This window comes from Gadus chalcogrammus, chromosome 1 (genome assembly GCF_026213295.1).
Source record: "Gadus chalcogrammus isolate NIFS_2021 chromosome 1, NIFS_Gcha_1.0, whole genome shotgun sequence".
Classification (NCBI taxonomy): domain Eukaryota; kingdom Metazoa; phylum Chordata; class Actinopteri; order Gadiformes; family Gadidae; genus Gadus; species Gadus chalcogrammus.
In genome coordinates this window covers 10,675,421-10,703,285 of record NC_079412.1, presented here as the reverse complement: position 1 = coordinate 10,703,285, position 27,865 = coordinate 10,675,421, and the positions used below count along the sequence as shown (strand labels likewise).

Sequence of the window (27,865 nt, the reverse complement as noted above, 5' to 3'; positions counted from 1 at the left end):
TCCAGTTTGATCGCCTTCATGTGGTCCAGATAGTAGTCAGACAGAGTCCTATAGTTTTTTAACCATTGTTTCTATTGCAGCATAATCATGGAACTAAAATATTTACATTATCATGTACTGTTGTCTGTGTGAGAACAAAGTAAACGCTATGGCTTTGAAGGTCATGCCCAAACCATCGGATATTCTATATTCTGAGCTTTCCAACGATATAGCAACATAAATTATAAGGCTTCTGCATTTCCCAATTCCTCTTCCATCCCTTCCTTCAATGAGAGACACGCCCAAGTAATGCATGTGTGTTCTACCTTTTACCTACACGGCCCTAATGAAACATTGACCTCGTTCAGACCGATGGATGCATTCAATGTTCATGCTATAGTATCAGTACAGCGGTGGTTGGTTGAGGACATAGCTTACTGCATACAGCACATGCTAAATTTCACACAAAGCACAGAGTCCAGTGCTGACGGGAACACACATTCCCAGGTCATCACAGATATACTGCCAATTCTCTGTTTGGTGGCTAGAAGAAGAAAATGTTTGCTAAATGGTGTGAGGCGTGGCTTAGCATTGGTACTGTTGCTTCCACAGTAATACTAAAGAAGATGTCCGGCTATAGGCTTTAATGGTGGGTTTACGTTTTAAATTTACTTTTGAAAAAGGCCTGGGTTATTCGGATGGGTCGGATGTAGAAGCAACAGCTGTCTTACTTCCGCGAGTTCCCCCTGCCCTCCTCTCTCTCTCTTTCTCTCTACTTCTCCCTATCAGTTTCACTCTAGCTCTGATACATATGCTCAAATGAAAATATACTCTGTTGTTAGTGGTGAATGATGTCTTGTGATACTCTACGCCTTTTAATAGTGCTGTGTTTATTGTGTATGACGTATTCATAGTAGTATTTATGATGATAAGTCTGAGAAAAGAATATCCCAAACTCTTGAGAATTCTACTGTATTCTTATTATATGGAATTCGTGTGAAATAAAAAACGAATAAAACTTGAAATTATTCTGTTGATGGTTAAATGTCTGCCTCTTCTTATAATGTGTTTTATCAATGATGTTATATATATTTCTCTTTAGACACGTCTTCAAGTCATTTCGTGCATTGAGTGCTGTGCATAATCAAGGCTGCATACCGGGCTGTGCCCTTCAGATGGTCGACGTGGTGGGAAATGTATATTTTCCAGTGTAAGTAATCATCACCCATGTGAATGCATGAACACGCCTACATGAAATGGTTTTCTATTCAAGTTAACAGAATAATAGTTTGTAGGAAATGAATAAGTCGAATAGTGGGTCTACAATAAGCTTTCGCAATACAATAACGGGAAGTTACGTAATCTTTTCGCAGCAGTGAGCTGCTGCGAAAGAGACCAAAGAGACCACGACAGAGACCAAAGACTGTCGTGTCATGACTATGATTCACTATCCCGCTGCGGGCGTGATAGGCAGCAGCATATATTTTATAAGTCAAAATAGTATTTAAAATATATTATACGCAGTAATGAAAAAAAAAAAAAAACATCCCAGTCAGATAAAATAAAAAACTATTATCAGCCTTGGAATGGAAAGAATGTGTGGGCAGAGCCGCCCCCGAAGTGCCAAGTTGTCATGGGAACTGTCGGCGCTCTACCGCCAACACGAACACGACCAAATCAAGACAAACCAAATGTGGTGGTGAAAATATCCAATTTAACCATGCAATGTTATCTCTCAAGCACCGTGGTCAACACGATCTCATGTGTTGAACACAAAATAACAACAGGTTGCAGTGTGACGATCAGGAGCGTATTACGGTATCCAGCCCCCAGTAGATGAAAAGCCTCTTGAGAAAAGTGAAAGCCAACGCCCCGCTGACGCTCCTCCGTGCAGAGCCACTGCGATCCACACTGAAACCCACTGTGCTTCTAACAAAACCTCTTTGCGCTTTACAACCAGGGAGACAGATCTTCGATATAGATAACAGCTACTGGCCGTTTAGTTTGTATTTACGGGGAAATCGTACGTCGTTGTCCACGTTTCAGTATCAACAGTTGACTCGGAAGACTTTAGACTTTAGTTGAAGAATGGCTGATACCAGCCCCGCTGCCAACTGCATGGACAAGCTCAAAAGTTACGTGAAGACCCCGAAAGGGGTTATTCTTGCAGCAGAAATAGTAAGTGTTTTTACTGGAGTATTTTGTTAAACAACGTTAAATTGAGATTGATCTCTTCTGCTCGCCAACAAGCTTTGCAATACAATACAATTGCTCTGTATGGTCTACGGTGTTTACTTGTGTAATTTGCCACTGGTTGCTGCAGCTTGAAGACTGCCACTGTGTGGCTCAGTGTGAAGTATAGCCTGCTCTCACACACAAAGGAGCCGATCTAGCATGTTTGGTCATTTTCAGACAAACAAAGGTTTTGCTTCTAATGATGAAGGATATATCGTCTCTCCTGTTTAAATGAGGACCACGTGGATTCGGGGTTGGAAGTCAGGTCGAGTGGTTGAAGGGCTTCCACCACCTGTCACGTTTTCCCATTTGGCACCACCAAACCTACGATTTAACTTGGCAGTTGACACATCTGGCTTTCTGCAGTGATTCCCTTTTAGTTTAATTCGTAAACCAGCCCACAATACTCCCTTTGACCCCAATCATAGAGCTACAATCAATTGTATCATGCTTAGATAGATAAGGGTTAGCTTTGTCTAGGTGCCACACAGGTTAAAATAAGGCAATACACGCACACGCACAGTTCATACAGTACATAAAATACAATGACACAGACAAAAATTTAAACCAGTAAAAAGATAAAAAGGTGTTGTGCTATTGCAACTTCCCATTTAAAGTGTTTGTGCAGTCTCTAAAGTGCAGAGTGCATTTAGCTCAGGTTTACTCCTAGTGCCGGAGCATTGAGGAGCAGCCTCATAGTGGCAGGGTGCGTGCTATTGCAGAACGGTATGTTTTACCCCGGAGACTTTGCATTCTCTTTCCAGTGTCTTATTTCTTGAATTAATATTATTAACTTTGTGTTGAGCACTGGTGTAAGTTATCCCCAGAAAATGGTCTAAGAAAGAAAACCTTCTTTCTCAAATGTACACGTCATAATGAGGGTCCTGCCTGGTAAATTGTCTTTAAGGGGTAGGCCCTCTAAGGGAATTTCCATGAAAATGTGTACCGGACTACCCCAGCGCTGGGAGGGGTTGCCTAGCAGGCATCTAGGGGCCCTGCATGCTATTAAAGGGTATTTACACACTGGAAGCCATGGTGGGTTTGTCCACTATGGGCTGTATTTGGATCCTGTGATGGTAGAGCTATTAAGAGGCCTCGTCCAAGCCTCTGACTGCCCTATAAATATTATGAGTTAGGCGTTATCTAGTGTGCTGTAGGTTACGTTTGTGATTTAGCAGCAGCTACAGCAAAGATACTGTATCACATTGACCTGACTGTGAGGTCACTTTGCCTACACTCAAACGCAGTCTGAAGCTCTTTTGAGTCGTTACGACGGCCGGCATCCTATACAGACTTACAGACACACACCCACATGCTTTTTCTTACACCGACCATGTTTGCCGTCAAACCTCAAAGCTTCTTGTATGCACACAAACAGAGCATGACCAGTCTTGATCAGGTTTTAACGCTCCGCGAGAAGGGCAAACGGCTACGTGTTGGGACTCACACACACACACCCAAATTAGCGGAAACCTCCCTTTTGTGACATGCAGCGGTGGTAATCTAGTTATTACTGATGGTTAGATGACATGATTCTGTATTTCATTGAAAGAACAGCAAGTCGCAACTGACTACAGCTGTTTTCAGTGAAATGATGATCTGTGATCACTGTTTGAATGGAACACGCGTAAATGAAACGGGAACCAGTGTTCTGTCAAGCCAAACACGACTTATTCAAGGGTGCCAACTGTTAATATGGATGACTAAGATAAATCTTATCAGTGACTCAACACACAAGACTCGATGTCACTTCCTTGGTTTTTCGTATTGTGCTATGGGGGCCTGCCCTTTGGTTGTCCTGTTGCTCTATGACTATAATTAGCCACACCTTTCTAAGATTTTTCCCATATCTGGTTCTAAAGAGCATTTTGTTCATTTTACTCTTGTGCTTAATGCGTCCTAGTGCTGTGTTTTGGCCCCTCTCCCTCCCTTTTGTGTAAATAGATCAGGGCCCACTGTCTCTCCGTAGCACCAAGGTGTCACCATCTGGGGTGGGAGAAGGACTCCAGAGTGGTGGGCGGTTTGACTCTTGTGGAGCCTTCGCTGCCTTCAGAGCAAGGGCCCAAGATACAGCCTCTCTTTGTGTCCGGGGGCCCTCGGACATCTTACCGCTTCACAGAGGCGCTCTGTGCCAGCCTCCTGAACACTACTACTGTGTGTGTTTGTGTGTGTGTGAGTGATGGGAGAGAGAGAGAGAGAGAGTGATAGAGAGAGAGCAGTGACAGATGTAGAAGGCGGTTGTTGGGGGTCATTACCTCATGCATGCTCGATATAGCAGTCTCTAGCTAGTCTGCAGACTGTGAAACATAACTTACTCCCCTCCCACCTCCTGGTTGTTTGTGTGAAATAAGGTGACGGTGCCGAGGGCCGCTAAGTGCTGAGAGATGATTAACATCCTAGGAATCCAGTTGAATCCCGCCGCCCACATTCAGCAGCATCAGGAGCAGACCTATAAGGAGCTGTGGAGTGAGAAGTGAAACCCCAGACACAGCACTTTTTACCCTGGAGAGGTTGTAAAGAAGCGCTCAACGTATATGTTTTAAACAGATGGCGGAAATTACTTTGACGTTCTGACGAGGTTGACATTAATACTGGGGGAGGATAACATAAATGAGTGCCTCATGAATCAAAAGGCCCACAGTTCCCTATAAGCGGTCCTTATTTGAGTATTATTAGGCTGTGTTGTGCCATGTGTCTGTATAAATGCAACCTGCCCACACCGCTTGACTGCAGCAACAATAGTGCGATTGAGAGGGGGTCTGCTGGGGCTCTTGAACCGTGTGGGCCGAGTAACGTAAAGACTTCTACGAAAACCGGCAGAAGCTCAGCGGGCCGGGCCGGCGGCGACGCCTTCCTGCTTTCCCCTTTGCATGGAAAAATGTGTTCATAATGTGGGGGGAAACACACGCAAACACACACGCACACACGCAAGCGAGCTGTAAGTCTTGGATGGAACCAACATGTGTTGGGTGGATTGGTTTGGTTTTTATAGAAAGGGGTGAAACACATACAGTCACTGATTTATTTGAGGCACCTACACTTTTGACAGTGTTTAGTTTGGCTGCTTTCTACCCTGTTGCACATAGTTCCTCTACCGAGGCGGATTTGCTGATTAGGCTTTGCAGTTTTCCTGTGGTGAAAGTAAAGGTCTTGTTCTTGTTCCACGAGGGAGAGGACTAGTTGTATGTGTGCCCACCCTGGTCCAAAGAACCATGTCTAATGTAGAGGGACTTCATTAAGACATTGTTTTCCAACATGCTCCACTTTGCTCGTACTGATGATTCTTGGCAATTGCACGGGGGGCCAGGTTACGTTTGTCGATTCTATCGCTGATTCTAAGTAGTAAACTTTCAAGTACCGACCTATTCTTATATTTACAACAAATACATGCCATTCCCTGGTGTAACTTTTACTTTTAACTCCAGGCTGCTTAATAGTATTATATTACAACGATAATGTTAATAAATAACATGCTTAATATTGCACAAGGCAAATCGATTTAGCCAAAAAACTTATTTTTTATCTTCCCCTCCGCAGCTCGTCAGCCTCATCGTCCTCGTCTGCTATGCGGCCTCTTTGTACGGGGGCTACACCGCCGTGGCCATCTGTGAGATGATCTTAGCTATGATCTTCTTCGGGATCTTCATGATGGAGATGGACAAGCAGATCCTAATGATCAACTGGTTGTGGAGTGTGAGATTTTCAGTTGCACACACCTACATGGACACACACATAAGTATAAACGCACACAGACGCACACACTCACACACAGACACACACTAATATTAGCACATGCACACACACTTACATGAACACACACACAAGCATTAGCAAACGCACACACACGCACACACACTCACACACACACGCGCACACGCACACACACACACACACACACACACACAGTGCATATACACATACACATACACGTGCACACACGCCTACATGAAAGTACACGCTCACTCATGCTATAAGATGATGCTAACTCAGCCATGTATAGACTCGCAAACATTAAGAATCAAAGTCCCACCCAACACATACCTCTGGTATGATCTTATAAATATAAAGCATTGTGTGTTGTAAATCCCCATAAAATTCCCCAGGAATTCTTTGAGACAGTTATCATTGAATGATTGTCGTCAGCAGATTAGTGCAAGCTTAAGCTCACATGAAGATACTCACACACTCCAGACAAACTTTTGATAAGGTTTTATTGTGTGTGGGCGTGTTTCTATCTATATTCCTATCTATATATATGTGTGGGCGTCGGGTGTGTATTTACACATGGTGTTGCTCCTGTGCTGGCCCTAGGATCTAATCCGTGCTGCGATCGGTGCAGGTCTCTACACCATAACCTCCCTGATCGCGGTCATCAGAGGGACAGGCGACGGTGCCATCATCGCTGGCGGGGTACGGCGCACTTCCTTTGCATTGACATGAAGGCAAACTCGTGCTCGTTTCGTAACTGCATCCACTGCTGACTTTGCATTGAATCACATTGACACATCCGCTACAGCAAACAGGACAAAGAAACGCTGGACATTGGGTGATAGTGAAATTTCTATCTCACTTCCTCATTATTTACTTTTATGAATTTTTGAATGACTTGAGAAACTGTGTCTCATGCTGTTTTTTTACCATCAGAACTAGACGCAGAGCCAGTCACACAAAGTTGGGCCCACACTTGCGTAGGCAGAATTCGACAAGGCTGTTCTACAAAAACATCTCTGTTTACCTGACCATTTTTATATTGTTGTCACCTCTTCTATTGTAGGTCTTCGGTCTGCTTGCAGGTATCCTGTTTGCCTACGATGCCTACACCATCTACCTGCAAATCAAGAGCGGCAGCCAGCACGCAGCAGCTGGTACTGGTAGGAACCATCGTTGCTCCTTCACTTTTATTATGATGTTAATGAAGTCCTTAAAATTGTGCAAATGAATGCCCTGTATAAAGCATGATTCTATATAACTATGTTTTAAAAGGTAGCATGGCTCACTTAAAAAGTTTGAATATTGTTATATATTATGTCAAACAAAGCAAGATATGCCTATTTATTATTACATTGCATCTGCCCCATCGTGGCTGTAAGGTTGCTTTGAGCAGATGATAATCCTACTTTCTTTCTGGCTCCTGGTTGTCAATCTTCCTGGCTCACAGACGACACTGTTTAGTAGTCCAAGGCACCACAACCAAAGGTCAAACACACAGCAGCAAGAGATTAAGAAAAACACATGAGGAAGATGATGATGAAGGAGCCGGAGGCGAAGAAGAGAGCAGAACATGGCTGACGGCGGACATCGGAGGGAGCAGACAACCTCATGTTCCGACTCCAAGGAAGAGGACATTTATTTTAAAGGTGCAATGTGTAGGATGTAAGTGGAGTCCAGAAGTGAGAAACAAACCCGTGTAACCCTATAGGGCATATCTGACAAGTAAGATTTAGGATAGTTAAAAATTTAAAATGGGGCCTCTTTTGAGCCAATTGTCCATTCTGGGCTGCCGTAGAAACATGGCGGTGCAACAAGGTGGTCTCCGTGTCAGGACCCTCTCCCTATGGAGATATAAAGGGCTCATTCTAAGGTGACAAAATACAATGATTCTTATTTCCACGGGATCATACACTAATGAAATCATGCTTCATAAAAATCATACATGAATATTCTATTACATTTCTGCCAAGTCGGTTCTTAGATTCTACACACTTCCCCTTTAAAGGTCCGGACCAGGAAGGTGAATGTCTTCGCTGACCAACCAGTGACCTGCAGGTTTCCTATCTAGTGCTTGCGTAATGGTTGGGTTGCATCAGGGTTTTCCTGGTTGAACCTTAACTACGACTTCAGTGTGCCCCTGCGGGATTTAGTGTTTGGTCATGTAAAAAGGGAAAGTTGTAAATATGGCACTGTAAAGCATTTGTTTGTATCCCTAAAGCGGTTTTCTCACTCTATTTAGTTTAGTGCACATTTCTACTGTTTTTAACGGAATATAATGGTAATGTCGACTGTGGCAAAGTCTCCTTGTCCACTTAATACTCTGTATGGATTTAAGAAACAATTTAAACATTAACGGGCGTTTATGGAATTTAATTGATTTGTTCTAAGTTTTGGTTTAAATATATTTTTTGGTGTTCATGTTAAGTAAAGTTTACTCGAAGATTCAGGCTTAGAACCCTCAATGCCCAAACCCTTTCATGCTCTCCCTGCCATTTCAACGTTAATTGTCATGCTTTGTGAGATATAGTGCCTTAATCTGGTCCCAACTAACCACCACGAGTTACATTAGTTCTTGTCTGGTCTATGCTGTGTTTAATACTCAATAATACTGTATTTTTTTTTACAGACCAAAGATGAACTAATGTGAGGTTTAGGCCTACCTAATATGCCTGTTTGTATTGGTATTCTACTGGTTCTTATCAAAGCACAGTCTTTGTTCAGTCAAAGTTTTGTAATAAATTAATCACCAAAGACCTTTGTCTTCTTACTTGAGGGAAGCCCATCACTCTAAATGATTTTCAATTCTTTCTACTCAGGTCTTGTGTGTGTTTTTCATGTGTGGTCGTAACAAGTTTCAAAGGTGCAAAATTAAAGTGTATAAAATATATTTTATAGCAGCCAAACAAAACGCATTTTGTGGATGTGTCTACTCAATGACTTGAAGAAGCTGTGTTTGAGAGCTTGTGAATGGTATTTCTGGATTTGGATATTATGGTATTAAACTTAAAACTGTAAAATTGTATTTTAATTTAAAGGTTGAAGTTTTTGAAAGAAGCCTAAATGTTGTTAACTAATAAGCTTCATATGTTCTGCCGTTTAAATTTCACAACATCAGTGATTTCAGAAATAAAACTGATTGTTGCCACAACGAAGTGTGAACAATGTCTTAATTGTACATCTCTTACAATGTATTGAAGAAGATGTATGCCGTTTGTGAACTTCTGCTTCTAAAAAACTTGCCCAATTTGTTACACATTTAACCAGTTTCTTTCCCAGGTTTAGAAAATAAACAACCCTCCAAACTGCACTGCACATACCATTTCCCTTTTCCCTCATATACAATTTTAATGATATGTTAAATCTAAATCGAAATACTTTTTATGTCTAAATCGAATATCTAAATTGAAATGCTTAATCTGAAGCTAAATACTTGATCTAAATCTAAATCGATATTTTTGACTAAATCGAAATGCTAAATCTTATATTGATCTAAATCCTAAATTCATACAATTGGTTCTGACTCCTAACCAGCAGTTCACGCTATTTCACATCATGAATCTGCCAAAATGGCGAATTCTGGCTAGGAGTCCTGATTCCCAATTCTTTATAGGTCCATGCATGATTCTCACACTGTTTTTCCATCGGTCATAATTAATGACAGATTAGCATATATATGTTAATTAGCATATCTGTTGTATGGATTTAGGATTTAGATATCGATGAATTAGCAAGAATTAGCATTTAGGTTTAGGATTTATATTCAGACAAAATTGTAGATTTGAATTGTAGATTTCTGATTTATTGATTGATGTAGATTAATATTTAGCTTTTAGATACAGGATTTCGATTTCGATATAAAATTTAGGTTTAGCTATAAAATGTAGATTTAGGATTTGGATTGAACATATGATGCATTATATGTTCGAGCTTCGCTTGAATGAATATGAAGCAAAGCTCGAGCTCGATCTGGAACAAGTGAAGAACGTTTTTGAGCAAGAAAATAAGGTTTATAACTTTAGCATTGCAATAAGATAAGCGAGAACGTATGATTCCAATATATGTCCACTAGGTGGAGCCAGTTCACCATTTACTTGTGTTCTTTGTTTCCTTCCACAACAAAAGTACAGAGGCGAATACGAAATCCTAAGCATGGTTACATTTCTGAATCGTCAAAGTACAGGTTATTAAATCAAATGGAGGCAGGTGACAATCATCCTCACGATTGCGTATATATTCATGTTGGATAGGGTTAATTTTTTACAAATTATCTTTAAATCTGCAAATGAGGTTAGCTATGCAAGGACATTCATTTGATTCATGAATAATAAACAAATTGAATTAATACGACATAAAAACATCAACAAAATTAATAAATTTGACCGCATTTGGATCCATCACGTCAAAAGGCAGAATCCGAGATTCATATTCCCGACTCCTCCCACTGTCCAGACGTCCTGGAAATGGAACATTTTCAGGTAGGAGCAGATGGAGGAGGAACACCTCTTCGGAGGCGCAGTATGCCCAGGACCATGATTTACGAAACTTAGCAGCAGACAAGCACCCGGTGTAGCGGAGGAGGGTCTCCTTTGTGTAGTCCAGGTACACAGGGCTGGTGAATCCTGCGGTGAATATGCGGGCCTAACTTTTGGATAATGATTGACTCTGCTTAAAGTTTTTCAGACGAGAAATAAACAGCATGGGACGAGTCGGAGAAGGCGTGTAGTTGACTGTATAGGGGTTATTGAGTTAAATCCCTCGCTACAGGGTATAGCCCACCTTTTACTTTTCCATGTGACCCGATATCATGTTCTCTCGCGGATCGAAAAAGCGACGATCAAACCGCTCGGTAAGTGTGTTTTCTTTATTTTCCTCAACTATGCTAAACGTGTGTTTTATTAGTTTTACGGATCAAACATCAATTAAAGATGTGTACAATGAATTCCACCTTCATATTTCTATATTGTCCAACTCACTTTAATGAAGTGTGTTGGTCAACTTGGTCCATAACACACAACCCCGTCCAGGCGCCATCACCTTTACCTGGCTACTATTTCTACCATTTCTCAACGATTTCCATCGATCTTCATAAATGTGTGTTGATAATAAAGTAACCGTGTTGCCATATTTAAATACAGAAACGTTACAGACTTGTATATTCTTTGTTTTATAAATCATTGAAAGCGCCCAGTTTAGAAACACTGACGTCATAGGAATTCACCTGGACAGGAGTTTGGAGAGAAGAGGTTTCTGCCATTTGGAAACCACGTTACTTTTAAAGGCCTACCGTTTCCACCTAAAAACTCATATTCACTGGGTTGCAGTGTTATCTTTAGTGAGAACTAAATCTATGTATACAAAACGACTTCTAACTTCATACAACTATTCAGTAGAATGCCTTGAAGCTTACAGTATAATGTGCTAATCCTCTCATATTATCCCTGCGTCCGGTTTCCACTTTTATATGGAACATGTCAAACCTCATGTTTATATATGTACCTAGTACCCTACCTGGAAAGTCATAGGTCTGTAACACTTGACTTAAAGAAAGTTAAGTAAGTTAGACTGGCAAATATGTCAGGGTTCTCATGTAATACATTTGGATGAGTGGTAATATTTAGGACTTAAGAGTTCATAATATTTGTGTCCGAAGTAAATCCTCAGTGGTTTCATTCAAAAACGTTCCAGTAGGAACAACGTCCTAGCAAAGGCTACATGCTGAAAAACATTGGTGTGTCATGAGTTATCCTAAGAAGCGGGAGGCCGATGTCTCAATAAACACAACAGAAAGAATCCTTGTACCCTTGTGGCCAGAGTGAAAGACAGCGGAGAGTGTTTTCCAGGAGCCAGCTCTGTTTGGTACTGTGCCGGGTGAGGGGAGGTGTATCTAGCCAACATGCTGGGGCAGCACAGGCCCTGTGACCCACGACCTCTGTGTTAATGGTTAACCCTTCAAGCGCTGCCGAGACAGCAACTTCACTTAGTGGTTAACTGTGGGTTTAAAGCCTCCTTTGTGACGTCATTCGGTTTGAACAGATCCACAGTGAAACCCAAAAGTCACCCCACTCTTTGTACTTGTTGAGGGAGTTGATCTCGTGAAACGTGGATGGAGATATTTTTCTCTGATGAAGAACCATGTCTGTTTGGATGTTTTGATTTGAATTTACTCAACAGAGCACAGACAGTGATCTGATGCCTCCATCCATACCTGTTGTTTGTCATGTTTACAGCTAGCAGCAGTTGGTGTCAACAAAGTCTCTTAGCTATGCCTCTGCCTAAATTTGGTCGCCAGCACTCGCCATGGTAACCACAAATACATGAAGTGTATACAGAATAAGATATACATCTGCAGAAATCAAGCGAGCTTTTGCCCTTCTGCATATATATCTGCAGATGTATTTGCATACAAATACATCTATTGCACATGCGTGCAATAGATGTATTTAAAATATGCTATTAGCAGTGGGGCCATTGTAACTTTCACCATCCCAACATAGTTTCTTAAATTTGCTTGTTTTATCTGCCTAGAAAAGAGTTCAACTTTAAACTGCTTACTAAAGACTGAAACCTTTAATATTTTATTTCCATTATAAGAATCAATGAGGTTTGTGTTCATAGTTAATCGATGAATCAACTCATGGTTTTAGTGTGTGGTTGTGTGTGTGGTTGTGTTGTGTTGTCATAAATTTAAACAGTACAGGATAGTGTAAACAAACACTAATATTTCCAAGTTGTGCAGATGCATGCTGTAAGCCAAAGTGAACAAATAACCTGATGTTTTAGTTTTCAGTCAGTGGTTCTGAGACTTCATAGAAACTGGGATAATTTGTGTGTTTACAAATGAAAATGACATGTTATTGCCATGTGTGTGGCCAAGATCTGGAGATGCCTAACCCTGAAACCTGCATGTAAGAAATCAGTTAAACATGGCTGTGGCATGGATGTTTTCAAGCCAGTGTGAACCTCTTGACTTTTACTTTCTTGGTGCATTGTTTAGCGCTTCTCTTCCTACCACCCCTCCCATCACGTCCTTGTGTTGAGAACACAATAGACCCATGACCAGTGTTGGACTCCACACACGACACATTACCTCTTAGGCTGAAAGGAAATGTGCTTGAAGAAGACCGTGCAGGTCAGCATGCATTGCAGCATGCATGTGTGCATACATTAACAAGAAGAATACAAGATAAAGTAGTGCTCGGTGACTGGAGGTATCCAGTGGTGGAAAGTCTGCAAGAGAACGTTTGCTGGGGTTAACAGAATCAATAAATGTCCATTCGACTAAAACAGGCTTTCAGGGGGGCCCACAACGTTAGATACCTGGAGATTGTTAATGTTTTCTGTGTATCTCTTATCGGATGATCTTATTGGCCACTGTACTGAGATGAAGGAACATCTCTGCTCCGTGATCACAATGCTGTGTTACAACCAGCCTGACTGGTTTTGTTCACCTCAGGATCTGTTTACAGATAGGGCCGTCTCCTTCCCTGTAGCCCTTTGTCTCTCCAGCAGTCTTCCCTCAGCTGAGCAGGGTTCGGCTCTTTCTTTAGGAAGCAGATGCAAACCTGATGTTTCCAAAACAACACATTTGAACTGTCCACCGAACTATAAAATTATCTCTCTCACGTGTACTTGGACAACAACGTATCATATTTTGTACTTGATTTTAGATGTATGTAAACGGTTTTCCCATTCAAGTGCATAGCATCCTTTACTGAATATCTATTTTTGAAGACGTATACTTTGAATGTATGATTAAGAATGAGCTGGAGTGATGTTGAAACGTAGCATGGACCGCTAGAAGAACGTCAAAGTCTCGAAAGACACACTTTTCAAGTGTTACAAAGTATTCTTAACCGCAACGGTTTGCACTATTAAATGCATAGTAAAACGTCTTATTGGTCATAAGTTTTGGTGAGTGGGTGGTCCATGATTCCAGAACAACAACCTCCACGCTTCCTTCATCTTTCTTTCATTATCCATTCAGAGAAGGTTTATTAAAACACTCTGAGTCAAATACTATTTCTCACAGGCCGAGTGCATCATGACATCATCCTTAATTGGAGCAGGCTGTCTCCTAATCCGATGGGATCATGGGAGGCCGCATGGATTGTGTTATTTATTCATTCTATTGGGTCTTGAGTTTACTTTTGAGATTTAGTTTACAGTGTATACTTTATGCTTTGGAAAAAGTGTAGTTCCCCTACTTAAAGCAGTATCTGTTTACTGATTGTTCCTAGGCAACATTACAATGAGCATGACAATGTCATACCTTACAGTCTACTTTAGGACTAATATTCTATTACTTCAAAGGAACATTTTCAAGTATACCATGATTGTGTAGTTTGACTCCACAAAAAGTGCATGAGCATTGCCATTATTGATAAGCTGAGCAAACTCAAAGTTGATGTTGATAACAGTAATGCTTCAAAGTTAAAGGACTGCACTGCATCTATTGTAATCTCTAATAAAAACACACATTCAAAGTCCCTGTGGGAAAACAGGCTATACTATACTTTTTGCTGATGCTTCAGACCGATGCAATGACGTTTTATGAGCTGCGTGTGGTTGAAAACAACATTCAAACATGGCTCAACAGGTTGTGTGTGTGTGTGTGTGTGTGTGTGTGTGTGTGTGTGTGTGTGTGTGTGTGTGTGTGTGTGTGTGTGTGTGTGTGTGTGTGTGTGTGTGTGTGTGTGTGTGTGTGTGTGTGTGTGTGTGTGTGTGTGTGTGGCTTTCTGTACTTGAAAGCTAAAATGATGTACGTTTCTTTGAACCTGTGTTTGACACCTGCATGGATACTGTAACGTCTGGGTTAGACAACAGACCCAAGGCTTCCCAGCCCTGATCAGTTGAACAGTGCATGCTGGTCTGTGTTCTAGTGCAGGGAGACATCAGAACACTGACACTGGAACCCACTGTTGACTTCTCCCCGTCGGCTCCTACACATCCTGGGGCGATAGAAAGTCCCAATGGAAAATTGGGAAAAAGACTCAACATGAGGGAGGATCACATCACACACAGCAACAATGTGATTAGTAAACAAAAAAATTGTGTTCAGAAATCAACCATGAAACCTCCAGCTTGGGGCTAACGGGCAGAGAGGACCGAGAGGGGGAGAGGCAAGTGGCCGGCGCAGAGGAAGGGAAAGTAGAGACAGGAGACGGCGAGGGAGGGAAAGGGTGCAGCGCTCTTCCTGTCGCCGCTTCCTTCCTTTCATCTCTAACACGCACACACACACACACACACACACACACACACACACACACACACACACACACACTGGGATAGAGGTAGCAGCCGATACATGAGGTAGTTGTTTTAGCACTAAACTGTTTTCTCGGCTGGAGTCGGATGCACGGCTCAGCGTTTCTCAGGCTGAAGAATTTCTGGGGGTAGTTCATCTTCATTTATGTCATTATACACACACGCACATACATGGCAAAGCCCTCAAATAATATACCCCATGTATTTTGATCAGCTAGAGGTTGCAATGGTATTCCTCCCCCAGTGTTTATGAACGCCATTGAATCCTCCATTTTAAGGGTTGATTACTCAATCACAATCAATTAACAAGTTGATTGATCTTCACCGATCATGCCTCTCCCAGCAGCCCACACAGGCAAACACCTCGGTGTACTGGGCGCATTGCATTCCTGACAAACTATGTATGAGCATAAAGTACCGGCTATGTAACATAAAAAGGCTGCGGCAGACCGTGGGACATGGATCTGAGGCCAGCCTCACACTCCTGCTACCCAGGTTCATGCTCCCCCTGTCAGCCACTCCCAGGCCTTGTATGCACACCGCCCATGGCTGCCATGGTGTCACTGAATCTGTATATCTTTGTTGTGTGTTACTCGGCAACACTCAGCTATAAGTGTGTGTTGTTGTGTGTGTCCAGCAGCAGCAGCAGCAGGAGGAGGACCCGGACAAGGGGCAGCCCTGCATGCGATGCGGCGACCAGTGTCCGGGCTTTAGTGTGCATGGCTGGAGGTACGTACCCCCCCCCCCCCCACCCCCCGACCCGGGCCCTCTTATGTTACAGCATCCATGCGTGGCAAGTTGGCTTAAGGGATTTGTTTACTATGGTCATCAGTAAGCTAACACTCAGTTAGCTTATGTAGGGGACTACAGTGAGTAAAGCTGCGATTGTAGGAGTGTGTTGAACCGTGTTCATAACGTTGTACCCCAGTATCAGTTCATCAAGTCAGAAACAATATACGCCTAGACCGCTTTCATGGTGAATCTTTTCCGTTGACATGTGTTTTAAGTTAGCGGAGGGGATGACGGCGTCACCCGTGTGCTGCGCTGTGTTTTAAACATGGCGCCCGTGGCCCTCCTCATAGAGCCGTAACCGGGCCGTTTGCGCTCTCTGCTGAAATTAGACAAACTCTGTCTTCGTCATAGTAGGAATGCGATGGAAAACCAACACGATCCCAGTGGGGCGCACATGATCCCCCCCCCCCACCCACCCACTGATCTGTGTCATCAGGGCCGTATTAATAGTAGTAGTATTAGTAGTAGTATCACTAAGCTCCTCCCCCTCTCTCTGACAGCAGCCATGTCCACCTCACTTAGTTCTGCTTAAGTTTACATTAAAGTGCTAGAGGGGATCATTACCGACAACAAGCCTTCTGTGTTTTACGTTTCCCCACTATTTTAAAAGGTTTGATACAATAGCATTTGTATATTTTTATAACTGAGTTGTGGCTCTCGCTGATCTTTGCTTAACATCACTGTCTTCACTTTGCCCACCCTATATCGAACAACACAATACCAACTTGTAAGCATCACGTGCGTGTCGGGCTGGGGGTACTCTTGAGGGCCAATTAGGGTAGAATTTAGTGGACATCTGAGGGCAGATGAACTATAGCAATGAGAGATGGTTGACCTTGACGCTGATGCAGCTTTTGTAAGAGCATATGGATTGAGTATCTTCATTAAGCCTCTCAAGATGTTGGGGTGCTTTTCTGATTCCCCCCACCCCCTTTCTTCATCCTCTTCTTTGGTTGATCCCCAGTTGTCTGGGGTATTGGTGGGTCTTAATCCTGTCCATCACCTTAATCAGATTACTCTGTGATAGGGTCCTAAATCCCCCTTGATAATGACGCGCACACACACACACACACACACACACACACACACACACACACACACACACACACACACACACACACACACACACACACACACACACACACACACACACACACACACACACACACACCTCTCTCTCTTTCCCTCAGTACTCTAGCAGTTGTGCACTTCCTGATGTGAATGTACTGCGTTGTAAACTAGGGGTGTATAGCACGTTGACAAATGGCTCTCTGATAAAAGGAATTACCCAGGCCCAAGGTTGAAGCTATTCCTCAACCCCGGCCTGCCTTCAATCTCTGAGTTGGCGCTGACTATAAACACCTTGTGATTTATTGAGTCTGAACAGGATAGGTCGGCGAGGGAACCAGAGTCGAGGTTTAGACTATTGTCAATCCAAACACAAAGGCTTAATGCAGGGCCGGGTGATTCAGGAGAACTGAATACAAGACAATCTGGGCATTATTTTGGTGTCAATTTACCATATGTTGTTTATCACGGGCATATGTCTACAATCGCTTATAGCTCCAGACAAACATGTCTGAACCTTAAAATAACTATGTTTAGAAGTGTACATTAAAATACCTTTTCTGAGGGAAATTCATACCTATCATTGACTAGTTTAGGTTCAGTGACACCGAAACAAATCTTTAGGGGGGGTGGGGGCGAAATGTCATCCCAGATGAGCAGGGGCGGATGGAGAGGGACGGGAGGTCAGGGCCCCAGACAACACGGCCTCGGTGGAAACGGCATCTAATCTTCTTCTTCAGAAACCCATTCGTTGGCACCGTCTTCCTAACGGAGGCAGATCAGCCAACCGGGCGGCCATTAGCTCAGCTGGTCTGCTCCATTAGAGGGGGGGGGGTTGCAATCCATCTTCATCCGCTTGCAGTTAATCCGGTGGTGGTTGGAGGTGGGGTGGGAGGGGTGCAGATGGGGGTGGAAGGATTGAGTTACGGCCGACCCTGCTGGACCCCCGAGAGCGTCTGAAGGGCCGGCGCTGGGAGGCAGGATGGCCCTGCACCCAGCTCTTTAGAAGCCTAATTGGCAGCAGTCGAGTCTCCTTAGAACCCGGGTCCATCTGTTAATCCCGAGCTGGCCCAGCTTCCCCTCATCCACGCGGCGACGGGGGGGATAGGTTGTCTGTCTTGGGCGGGTTCATCCATGCATTTTGTCGAATGTGTTCCTTTTTTCTTTTAGCAGCACTAATCAGCGTACTTTCCTTCAGGCTTCACTGAGTAAATCCTATTTTTTTTTTTCTCAGCATCTTCAGAGGCAGTGAATACATCACAGTGTAACTTGTCGGTCCGCCTTACTTGTCAGACTTTGTAACTTGTCAAAGGGGATTGCTTGACGAGTCGGTAAATTAACTGCTGAGTGGATGGATACATGAGGGCTCGGCGTAGCAGGCGGCAGACACAACGCATTAAAGGAAAACCTCCAGTTAATGTGGCGTCGTCTCGTCTCCCTGCCCGGCGCTCCTGTGTCTGCGTGGTCTGAGGTGGGCTCATGTCAGAAGACGCGCCGTCTGCGTGGTGCTGCCGCCCAGATACGTCTCCCGAGACGCTGCCCGTCTTCATTTCCCTTCCCACCACAGTGAGCCGAGGGATCCGGCCTGCTCCAGTCATTTGACGTGGAGAGGGTTAACGTGGACCAGAGCCCGTGTGCTGTGAGTCACAGGCTGCGGCGGCATGGTTAGAGGTTAGCGGCGTTGCAGTATGTTTACCCTTCATGATTTTGATTCCGATTTGATATCTTCAAAGGCGTTGAGCTAGCTGCAGGCAGTCGGTATAACAAGTGTTTAGCAGTCGCTTTAGTAAACAAAGGTATCTGCCTGAGCAAAGCCTCAGTTTGATTGCCCGCTTTACAGCGAGTTAGCCAGGCATCGGTGTGTTGGCACTGCCTTAGAACCCTACTCTGAAACGCCCCCCTGCATCAGAACAGGACGCGTGGAGAGGCTTGCCCGTATATGTGGGGATGTTGGGGGTGCCGTTAGGGGAATCCAGGGGGTGGAAGGGGTCATAAAGATGAGGCCATGGGAAGGAGCCTTCCTTTGCCTTTTGAACATCCTCCTGCTAAGGACAGGAACAGGAAGCGCTCTGTGGCTCCCTATGACTGGGATGTAGAGGTAATGGTGGGCACTGGAGAGATAATGTTCATAGGACGGCTTCACCCAGGATAGCGGAACGTGTGTTTGTGGGCGTGTGCGTGTCATTTAGAGGCAGGAATACTGTTTTTTATTAAGGTAGGTGTTTTAGTTTCATTATTAACAGAAGACAGCAGACCAGAGTCTGTCTATATTTATAACTATAACTATAAATCCAATCCTTACTTGGTGAACTTATACTTTGGAAAAAGCTTTTGTTGTCCTCGGTTCTGATTTGTACTATGCTATAGAAGAGAAAGTCCACAGACCCATTTCCTCAGGTTCCAAAGATTGGTGCAGAGGGCTTTTGTTTTCTAGTGCTGTATTTGTAAAGACTTATTCTAATATTTTGTAAGGGACATCTAACCTACCATGTGCAATATATGCGTGTCCCATATAATTACAATTACAATGTAACCCCATATCAAACCCTACACACACAGTCAATACAAGCGCAGAGGGAGCCATTGTTGTAGTCCACACGTCCCTGGTCCACGCAGCGTTCAGTTACAGCATGCTGAGCCCTGCCACACTGGGGATGACGTCAGCCCCGTCTCCTGTGACAGGATCGCTCCAGGGATCCTGGAAGTGTGGGAGGAGACGTATGGCTCTATTGTAAAGGTCGGGGTCTTACGCTGTCCGCCTTCACCATCTGGACATTAATGCCATGTCCACGCACGCACACGCACGCACACTACACACACACACACACACACACACACACACACACACACACACACACACACACACACACACACACACACACACACACACACACACACACACACACACACACACACACTGTACAATCACACACACACTGTACAATCACACCCAGATGGTTGGCAGTTGCCAGCATGGCTTAAACTGAGCCAATCCATGAGGCTTTCCTTTGTTTCTATCGGTACCACCTGCCTGACAGCGATGGCCATATATGGTTCCCGGATGGGAGAAGGACTACAACTGCCATAGTCGGGTTATCTGATGTTGCTGGGCTCAACAGACGACATGTTCTTCCTCCTGTTGCTGGTCTTGTAATCAACGCTCTGACGTTCCCCTTTTATCGGAGACTGACGGCGACTAAATGAAAGCCGCCGCCAGCCAGCGGGAGACCAGACAGTGACGCGCATCCCAAGAGTGCACTTACTTATTCATTTTTTTGTCAAAAGTTATGACCATAATAACAGGGGAGCGCATGGATGGAGGAATCTGAGCCAGAGGGTTGAACGAGGAGCTCAATCAAGTGGATGTGCACGAGCGTGTGTACACGTGCACGCCCACGTCGAGTCAAGCAGCTTTGTGAGCGATGACCTCGTGCCACCAGCTGGCAGACATTGCAATTATGCAATTGGATGAGAGAGGGGGGGGGGGGGGGGGGGAGATGGACTCACAGACACCACATGTGGCCACGCTGCGTTGTCAACAGGCACACGCACACATGACTGAGCCATCTTTTCTATGCCCATTCTTTGTCTGTCCCTCTGCATGTAGATGCAGGCCGACCACAGATTAAATTCGTCTTTCTCCGGGCCGCAGCGGAGATTAAAGTCCCCCATCTCCTTTTTATTTATTTAAATATTTTATCTCTTGCTTCACAACCATGAGATTAACATTCGGGCTTACAACTGTGACCTCATTTCCTGCCTTCTTGATGGCTCACAGCGGTGGGGGGGAATGCGGCCGTCCTAATACTGATCCGGGGAGATGTGTGTAGCTCATTGTTTGATAGGTGATCCCAGGACGGATCCTGTGACGTCCTTTTCTCTGTGAAACGCTGCGCTGGGACTCGGGTGTCAGGTTTGGCTGTTGTGGACCTCGGATTGTGTAGAGTGTTAGTTTGAGTTTGCTTGTGTTGTATGTTTGTCCTGGAAGGGCGCCACCTGGCTGCGGCTGTAGTCATTGGGTCTCTCCTCGACTTGGTCTCAAGAATGTGTTTGTGGCCGGGGTCTGACAGTCAATGAGAGTTCATCGCAAAAAGAGTTCATAAATCACGCCGTGTCTCACAGCTCCAGACTTGCGTGTGGATGAGCAGCAAAGCCACGCCCGGGTTTCAGAGAGACGCTCTGACTGAACTGTGGGAGGGTTTAAGGTGGAGGTGATAAACCAGAAGGATTGGCACTCGGTTATTCTTTTTTGAACGGGAGAAAAGTGTCAGAATGTTGCGTGCACCTGAGTTATGTTTGATCGCAGGAAGAATGAAGGAACATTACACATGTCCTAGTCAAACATGAGTCAGATATGCTGATCTCTGCGATGCCAGGAGAGGATTGTAGGAGAACATGTTATTAGTCCCACCACGGGTATTAAAGTAGAATGCTGATTTAAAATCAGGTGTAGCAGAGCATCATCGTCATCATCATCATCCTCATCCTCGTCGTGACCTATGCCCCTCTTCCTCTGTGCCTGCAGGAAGATCTGCGTGCACTGCAAGTGTGTGAGGGAGGAGCATGCGGTGCGCGCCGTCCCGGGACAGCTGGAGAAGATGATGACCAAGCTGGTGTCGGACTTCCAGAGGCACTCCATCTCCGACGACGACTCGGGATGCGCCTCCGAGGAGTACGCCTGGGTCCCACCGGGGCTCAAGCCTGAACAGGTGACTGTCCACAGACAGACAGACAGACAGACAGAGCATTCATAATGCACAGAAAGTGTCAAATGAGCAAAGAATTCATACTTGAAGAAACATTTGCATAAAGATCTATTCAGGTGCCGGCCATAAAAAGGTTGCAGATCGCTTTGCATTTTAAACTCCTGCTCCCAGTCCAACACACTTTAACGTGTGTCAAAACTGTATTATTAAAGCACATTTTAATTACTGGTGACACGGCTAAACGTAAAATATTTAAAGAATGTTCCCGTGCGTCACCCTTTGTTCTTTATTCATTCTAGTAATTAAATCCATCTCTAAGTCGTAGATGTATGTCGGCTTTACAGTCCTTTCTCTCCCCCTGCAGGTGAACCGGTACTTCAGCTGTCTCTCAGTGGTGGATGTATGTTAGCCTTACCCCGTCCTCTCTCTCCCCGTGCAGGTGTACCAGTACTTCAGCTGTCTCCCTGAGGACCGGGTGCCTTACGTCAACAGCCCCGGAGAGCGATACCGCATCAAGCAGCTGCTTCACCAGCTGCCCGCGCATGACAGTGAGGTACAGAACACACTGAGGACTAGGCTGGAGTTTGGTTGTTTCTCTACGTTTTAGAATGAGGCTTTAGCTTGACGCTATCCGGGCTATAAACAATTATCCTAGCCAGGTGGCTCACCCTTATAGTGGCCAACCATGTACGAAAGCCTTGTATTTGCTTGTCTATGATTCTTTTCCATGTAGTCCCCCATTTGTATTTTCCTTCTTCCCTGTCGCCCCACACCTCACCTCACAAAATAGAAACTTGTTAGTGTTGAATTCCGAATAAATAAGACGGGTTTGAGTGGCACTAGCTGATCTGGTGTCTGGTACTAATAGGGGAGTGTGTCGTTGAGGACTGACTGGAGACCCCCTGTGTTCTACAGCCCCAGTACTGCAACTCCCTGGACGATGAGGAGAAGAAGGAGCTGCGTCTGTTCAGCCAGCAGAGGAAGAGGCAGAACCTGGGCCGCGGCATGGTGCGCCTCTTCCCCCTCACCATGACCGGGGGCGTCTGCCAGCAGGTACGCTCGCCGGGCCAGTGTTGTTTAAGATTAGTGACGCACCGATTGATCAGCCACCGGTCTTTATCGTCTTTATCGGCCACTATCGTTGGTCTCGGTTATAGGAGGCAATAACTCATCTCACCAGGCTTCATTCTCCCTGTGCTTTTTTGCATGCGCAAAACTCTCTAAATAAATCCCAATACATCATCAATGTAACCATAGGCCATGACGGCCGTGACTGACTACTTAAAATCATAACACGAGGCTTGCAGCCTGTAAATTGATGGCCTATGCGCAACACAGTTGTATATCTGGATAATAGGCTTGCGCAACATCACAAACAAAGTCAATGAGTTTGACTATTTATTCGATATAAACATACGACACCATAATGACCAATGAACTAATTCATTATTTCTAATGGAAAGCTTTGCAACACCCACTTCTTCCTTGTAGCCATCCTGTTCTCTGGCTTGAATACTGCTATGTGCAGAGCGTGTCACAAGTGCTAATGTTACATTCAATAATATGATTAATTTAATCTGTATCGGGTGTGTATTATCGAACTTCAATCTTATGGTGTTATCCCTTATAGCTCCTTTCCTTAGGGCGCGAGAGAGAGTGTATTGGCCTAACTCGTTCCAGTGAACAGTAATCTCACTGATTCCTTCACCTTTGTGAGGGATGTTCCATTTAATTAATGGATTAACTATTAATTAATAGTTCCTTCGCTTCTAAACCAATAGAAACGGTCAGAAGAGCATGTGATTCCTGCTTTCCCAAGCACCATGCCCCAGGGTTGTTCTTAAATGAGAAAGAAGAATGTATTTTTTTTATGACCCCGGAAGTTAAAGTTAAATCGCTGTGCTATCCCCAGAAGGTGGGGGAAGCTGTTGGCCCGAGAGACCAAAAAAAAACGTTTGGGGGTGAACGGCGTGTTTGCATGAACAGAACAGGAGCCTGCCCACGGCTTCCTACCATCCACCTCCACCCTCCCTAAGCACCCCTCCCTCTCCTCTCCACCCCCCAGTGCGAGCGGCAGATCAGCGGCGGGGACATTGCGGTGTTTGCGGGGCGGGCGGGGCAGGGCCGCTGCTGGCACCCCCAGTGCTTCCAGTGCGCCTCCTGCAGCGAGCTGCTGGTGGACCTCATCTACTTCCACCAGGAGGGGGAGATCTACTGCGGACGGCACCACGCCGAGAGGCTCAAGCCCCGCTGCCAGGCCTGCGACGAGGTAGCGATCATCAGGGCAGAGCCCTTCAGGAATATAATTAGAACTGGTCGAGTTCTGATCAAGACGCGACGCGCGGCACAATCAATGAGATAATCCTTACTTTCTCCTTCTCCATCCGTCTCTCTCACTCTCCGTGTCGCTCTGCCTCTCGCTCACTCCCAGATCATCCTTGCTGACGAGTGCACGGAGGCGGAGGGCAGGCACTGGCACATGAAGCACTTCTGCTGCTTTGAGTGCGAGGCGTCGCTGGGCGGCCTGCGCTACATCATGAGGGAGAGCCGGCCGTACTGCTGCTCCTGCTACGAGGGCCTCTACGCAGAGTACTGCGACACCTGCGGGGACCAGATCGGTACGCAGGCACACACACACACGCATACGCACACGCACAGCACGTTGGTTCCTTCCCAGACTGTTTCTTCCCACACATGTAGCCGTGTGTTTCCGAAAGAAAGTGTTGATAGAATTGTCTTGTCCTATCTTTGTTGTAAACGGGGATAGGGGTAACCTAGCGATTGAGTGCTTGGCACTTGTTTCTATGAACATCCTTACTGTACCGAAGGCGATATATTGTTTCTCCTTCTTTTGACAAATATACTTATTGTAAGTCGCTTTGATTAAAAGCTTTGGTGATAAAGCTAATGCCCTAAATGTAAATGTGCCCCTGTCGCGACACACTGTTTCTAAACACACATCTGACTGATGATGTGTAACTCTGATCCATGTTCTAACCAAACGTCCCCAGGTATCGACCAGGGCCAGATGACGTACGAGGGCCAGCACTGGCACGCGGTGGAGTCCTGTTTCTGCTGCGCCCGCTGCCGCCTGGCGCTACTCGGGCGTCCCTTCCTCCCGCGTGGGGGGCTCATCTTCTGCTCCCGGGCCTGTTCCCTGGGAGAGGACCCCAACAACTCTGACTCCTGCGACTCGGCCGTCCAGAGCCGGTCCCCGCAGCACCAGCGCTGCGAGAGGGCCGATAAAGTCAGGCATCCTCCGCGCTGTGCTCCACTAGCACCACAAGGGGGAGCCAACCTCTACATTACCCTCGCAAAGGACTGCATTCACACGGGGGTGGAGAATAAAGGTATGCTAACATGTGGTGTGTTCAACGGTTACATATGCATGATATGTTTATGATAGGTCACGAGAGATTAGAGTTAAATGTTTCAACATTTCTTTATGTTTTATTTTTTGTTCCACATCAACAGGTGTTAATTGCTCTCTTCAAAACGGCGCGCCTCTGGTGAGCGGCCAACCCCACCTACGAGGCTCGTACTCTCCCCTTCCTCACATTCACTTGGGGAACGGCTTCGGCCCGCCGTGGCCCAGAGACGCGTCCCACTACGGGTTGCCCTCTGGGGAGCGCGGGTCCAAACCGTCCCTGAGCAGCCTGGAGCCCCAGGGAGAGCTCCTGGGCCACACCGTGCACCCGCTCAGCAGCCTGCACTCCAGAGGCACGTCCACCGCCATCGACTGCAGGAGCTGGGTGGAGCGCAGCAGTCCTGCCCGACCAGGTGGGAGGAAATCCAGAAGCCCGTCTTACTCGTTGTAGCAGTAAAGACGACTGCTTTCTGTTGTGTGGTTCATCAACCACCTGAAGTGTGTCGGGGGGAAAAATGGAATCCAATAAAATGTCTTCTTCTCTCACCTTGTCCGCAGTCTTCCCTCCCAACCAATCGCCGGTCCTCCATGTCAGCCGCGCCCCCCTCTCCGAGTCCCCCCCTCTCCCGCCTGCCATCCCAGACGACTTCCCGCCCCCCCTCCCCACCAAGGCGCGGGACTTTAAGGCCGGCGACTCCCCCGTGCTGAGTCTCCCCCCGCCGGAGGACCGCCTCGGCAGCCCCCCTCCGCTGGCCCGCAACGGGGCGGCCCGGGTCAGCTTCAGAGAGCCCATCAGCTCCAGCTATTCTGTGGATGAAGACGAGGAAGAGGAGGAGGAAGAGGAGGAGGAGGAGGAGGAGGTGGGGCGGGCGGGAGAGGGGGAGGACGGCCGTCTGGATGAGGAAGAGTTGGAGGAAGGGTTCGGGCGCAGGCTGCATCTGAAGAAGGGCATTCCTCCTCAGATGGATCTACTGGGTGCGTAACACTTTGACCTGAACCTGCAGTATCAACTTGTTTCTGCCGTCCCAATCCGTTTCGTTTCAAATAACTCCAACCTATCAGCTCAGATACATTTTCTTTGCTTTCATCCTTTATGCCATTTTTTTCTAAAACGGACCAGAATGACTCCCATACAACTTTGAAATCAATGGCGTCACGTGATGTTTGTTTCCAAACGTTCTTCATCCTAATTATTTACAATAAAGAACATCTATGTATTGACATGCGTTTTTTATTTGCTTGTCTCCCCACAGACGGATCCGGCTACCAGCAGCGCAGCCTGCGCCGCGGTGTGAGCCGCAACCGCGTCACCTCCGACTCCAGCCTCCACATGGGCACCGAGAGGCGGTTCCGCCGCACGCCGTCGGACCGGCCGCGGCTCGACGCCCTGGACTGGAGAGGAGGAGGAGGAGGAGGAGGAGGAGGAAGAGGAGGAGACGGGGAGAGGAAGGGCGGCCCCTCCCTGTCCCTCCAGCAGGGCCACCAGAAACACGAGGAGGGCTGCTCCACCTGCTCCTCCTCCTCAGACTCGGAGGAGGAGGGCTTCTTCCTGGGTCAGCCCATCCCGCTGCCCCCCCAGCTCCGGAGGCAGCAGCAGCAGCAGGCCGCGGGCGGACAGGAGGAAGACGCCAAGGGGGAGCGGGAGGAGGGGGGGGGGAGGGACCGGGGTCTCCGGGGAAGCATTAGGCGGGGAAGGCAGGCCGAGAGCTTGGGGGCCAAGGACAAAGACAAAAACTGTGCCATCTCCTAGCCCAGAGAGCCCGCCCGCACCACAGACGCTCCGCAGAGTCCAAGGGTTTGAGGAAATGTAAATATGTCGTGGGGCCGTTGAGATGTCTTTGAGCTGGGGGACCAGAGTGATCATCATGATGGTCACCCTGGTCTTGAATCCTATTCAACTATGCAGGCTTTCTGAACGTAGACTACACAAGCTGTTTCGCAGCAGTGTTTACATCTACGGAGCAGAGTTAAGACTACTTCTACCATAAACTTGAAAGTTGTTTATATCTAAGCATTTTGAGATGATCAAGCAAAATACTTACACATTGGAGAAGAGAAGAGGATTGTGGCTTTTACAGGGAAAGGTTGTGTAGAAATTGACATAAGTACCAAATATTATCTATTTACTGATAGTGGTCTTTCTATGCTGTTTTTATTTCCACATTTCTTTGAAATCAATATTTATATTCATGAATACTCTGTGGCAAAGTATGGGGTTCAACTGTGTTTTGAATCAGGCAGGTTATGGTTTTAAACTCTTCAAATAAAATTGAGATTACTGTGAGAATTTAGTCTAGGTAAAGATCAAATATTTCTTTGGACCAAGTTGTGTTTTTATATTCCAGGGGGATATGCTTAGGCGTTCCATAGGGCCAATGCTATTTTTTTTTTATATACATATATATTTGATTTTAGGTAACTACATTTCCAGAGATTATGATGACCAGTGCTTTATGTAAGACACTTTTATATCGACATTAAAACATTGTAACTTTTTCTGAGTTTGTCTCTTATTGAGTCTTTTATGCAAGGAGGGGTGTGGAAAGGTGTGATCCTAAACTGTAGCAGACTTACAAGTGGTAGATGCCTTACATTGTTGGTATATGAGTAGGTCTGCTGTGGGGCTGCCGCCGTCACCCGCTGAAGGTGTCATATAACAACACAGGAAAAGAAATGTCACATGACCATAGAAAATATCTGTCCATTTCCTTGAGTGGGAGTGATTGGCCGATCCATCCAACGG

The 27,865-nt window shown here is 45.7% G+C and overlaps 2 protein-coding genes across 3 annotated transcripts; both read left to right on the top strand.

Annotated features, from left to right (window-relative positions):
* The first annotated feature begins 1,817 nt into the window (after positions 1-1,817).
* On the top strand, positions 1,818-9,084 carry plp2b (proteolipid protein 2b). Its single transcript, XM_056588801.1, has 5 exons — positions 1,818-2,157; positions 5,752-5,907; positions 6,526-6,624; positions 6,989-7,085; positions 7,373-9,084. The coding sequence occupies exons 1-5, from the start codon at positions 2,068-2,070 to the stop codon at positions 7,384-7,386; spliced, it is 456 nt and encodes a 151-aa protein (XP_056444776.1). The 5' UTR covers positions 1,818-2,067; the 3' UTR covers positions 7,387-9,084.
* A 1,298-nt stretch (positions 9,085-10,382) lies between these two features.
* prickle3 (prickle homolog 3) lies at positions 10,383-27,798 on the top strand. Of its 2 annotated transcripts, none has more exons than XM_056588788.1 (11): positions 10,383-10,771; positions 15,830-15,918; positions 21,575-21,758; positions 22,195-22,308; positions 22,671-22,808; positions 23,821-24,024; positions 24,187-24,373; positions 24,767-25,105; positions 25,230-25,535; positions 25,681-26,097; positions 26,376-27,798. In XM_056588788.1, the coding sequence occupies exons 1-11, from the start codon at positions 10,730-10,732 to the stop codon at positions 26,870-26,872; spliced, it is 2,517 nt and encodes an 838-aa protein (XP_056444763.1). In that variant the 5' UTR covers positions 10,383-10,729; the 3' UTR covers positions 26,873-27,798. The 2 variants fall into 2 exon arrangements, with proteins under 2 accessions (XP_056444763.1, XP_056444754.1); XM_056588779.1 differs by having other exon boundaries at positions 15,827-15,918.
* The last annotated feature ends 67 nt before the right edge of the window (positions 27,799-27,865 follow it).

Bases quoted from the DNA above. Each gene is read 5' to 3' on its own strand.
- plp2b (XM_056588801.1), top strand. From the start codon at position 2,068: ATGGCTGATACCAGCCCCGCTGCCAACTGCATGGACAAGCTCAAAAGT. The intron at 2,158-5,751 runs GTAAGTGTTTTT...TCCCCTCCGCAG, and splicing joins TTATTCTTGCAGCAGAAATA to CTCGTCAGCCTCATCGTCCT. The intron at 6,625-6,988 runs GTACGGCGCACT...CTTCTATTGTAG, and splicing joins GTGCCATCATCGCTGGCGGG to GTCTTCGGTCTGCTTGCAGG.
- prickle3 (XM_056588779.1), top strand. From the start codon at position 10,730: ATGTTCTCTCGCGGATCGAAAAAGCGACGATCAAACCGCTCG. The intron at 25,106-25,229 runs GTATGCTAACAT...CCACATCAACAG, and splicing joins CACGGGGGTGGAGAATAAAG to GTGTTAATTGCTCTCTTCAA. The intron at 26,098-26,375 runs GTGCGTAACACT...GTCTCCCCACAG, and splicing joins TCCTCAGATGGATCTACTGG to ACGGATCCGGCTACCAGCAG.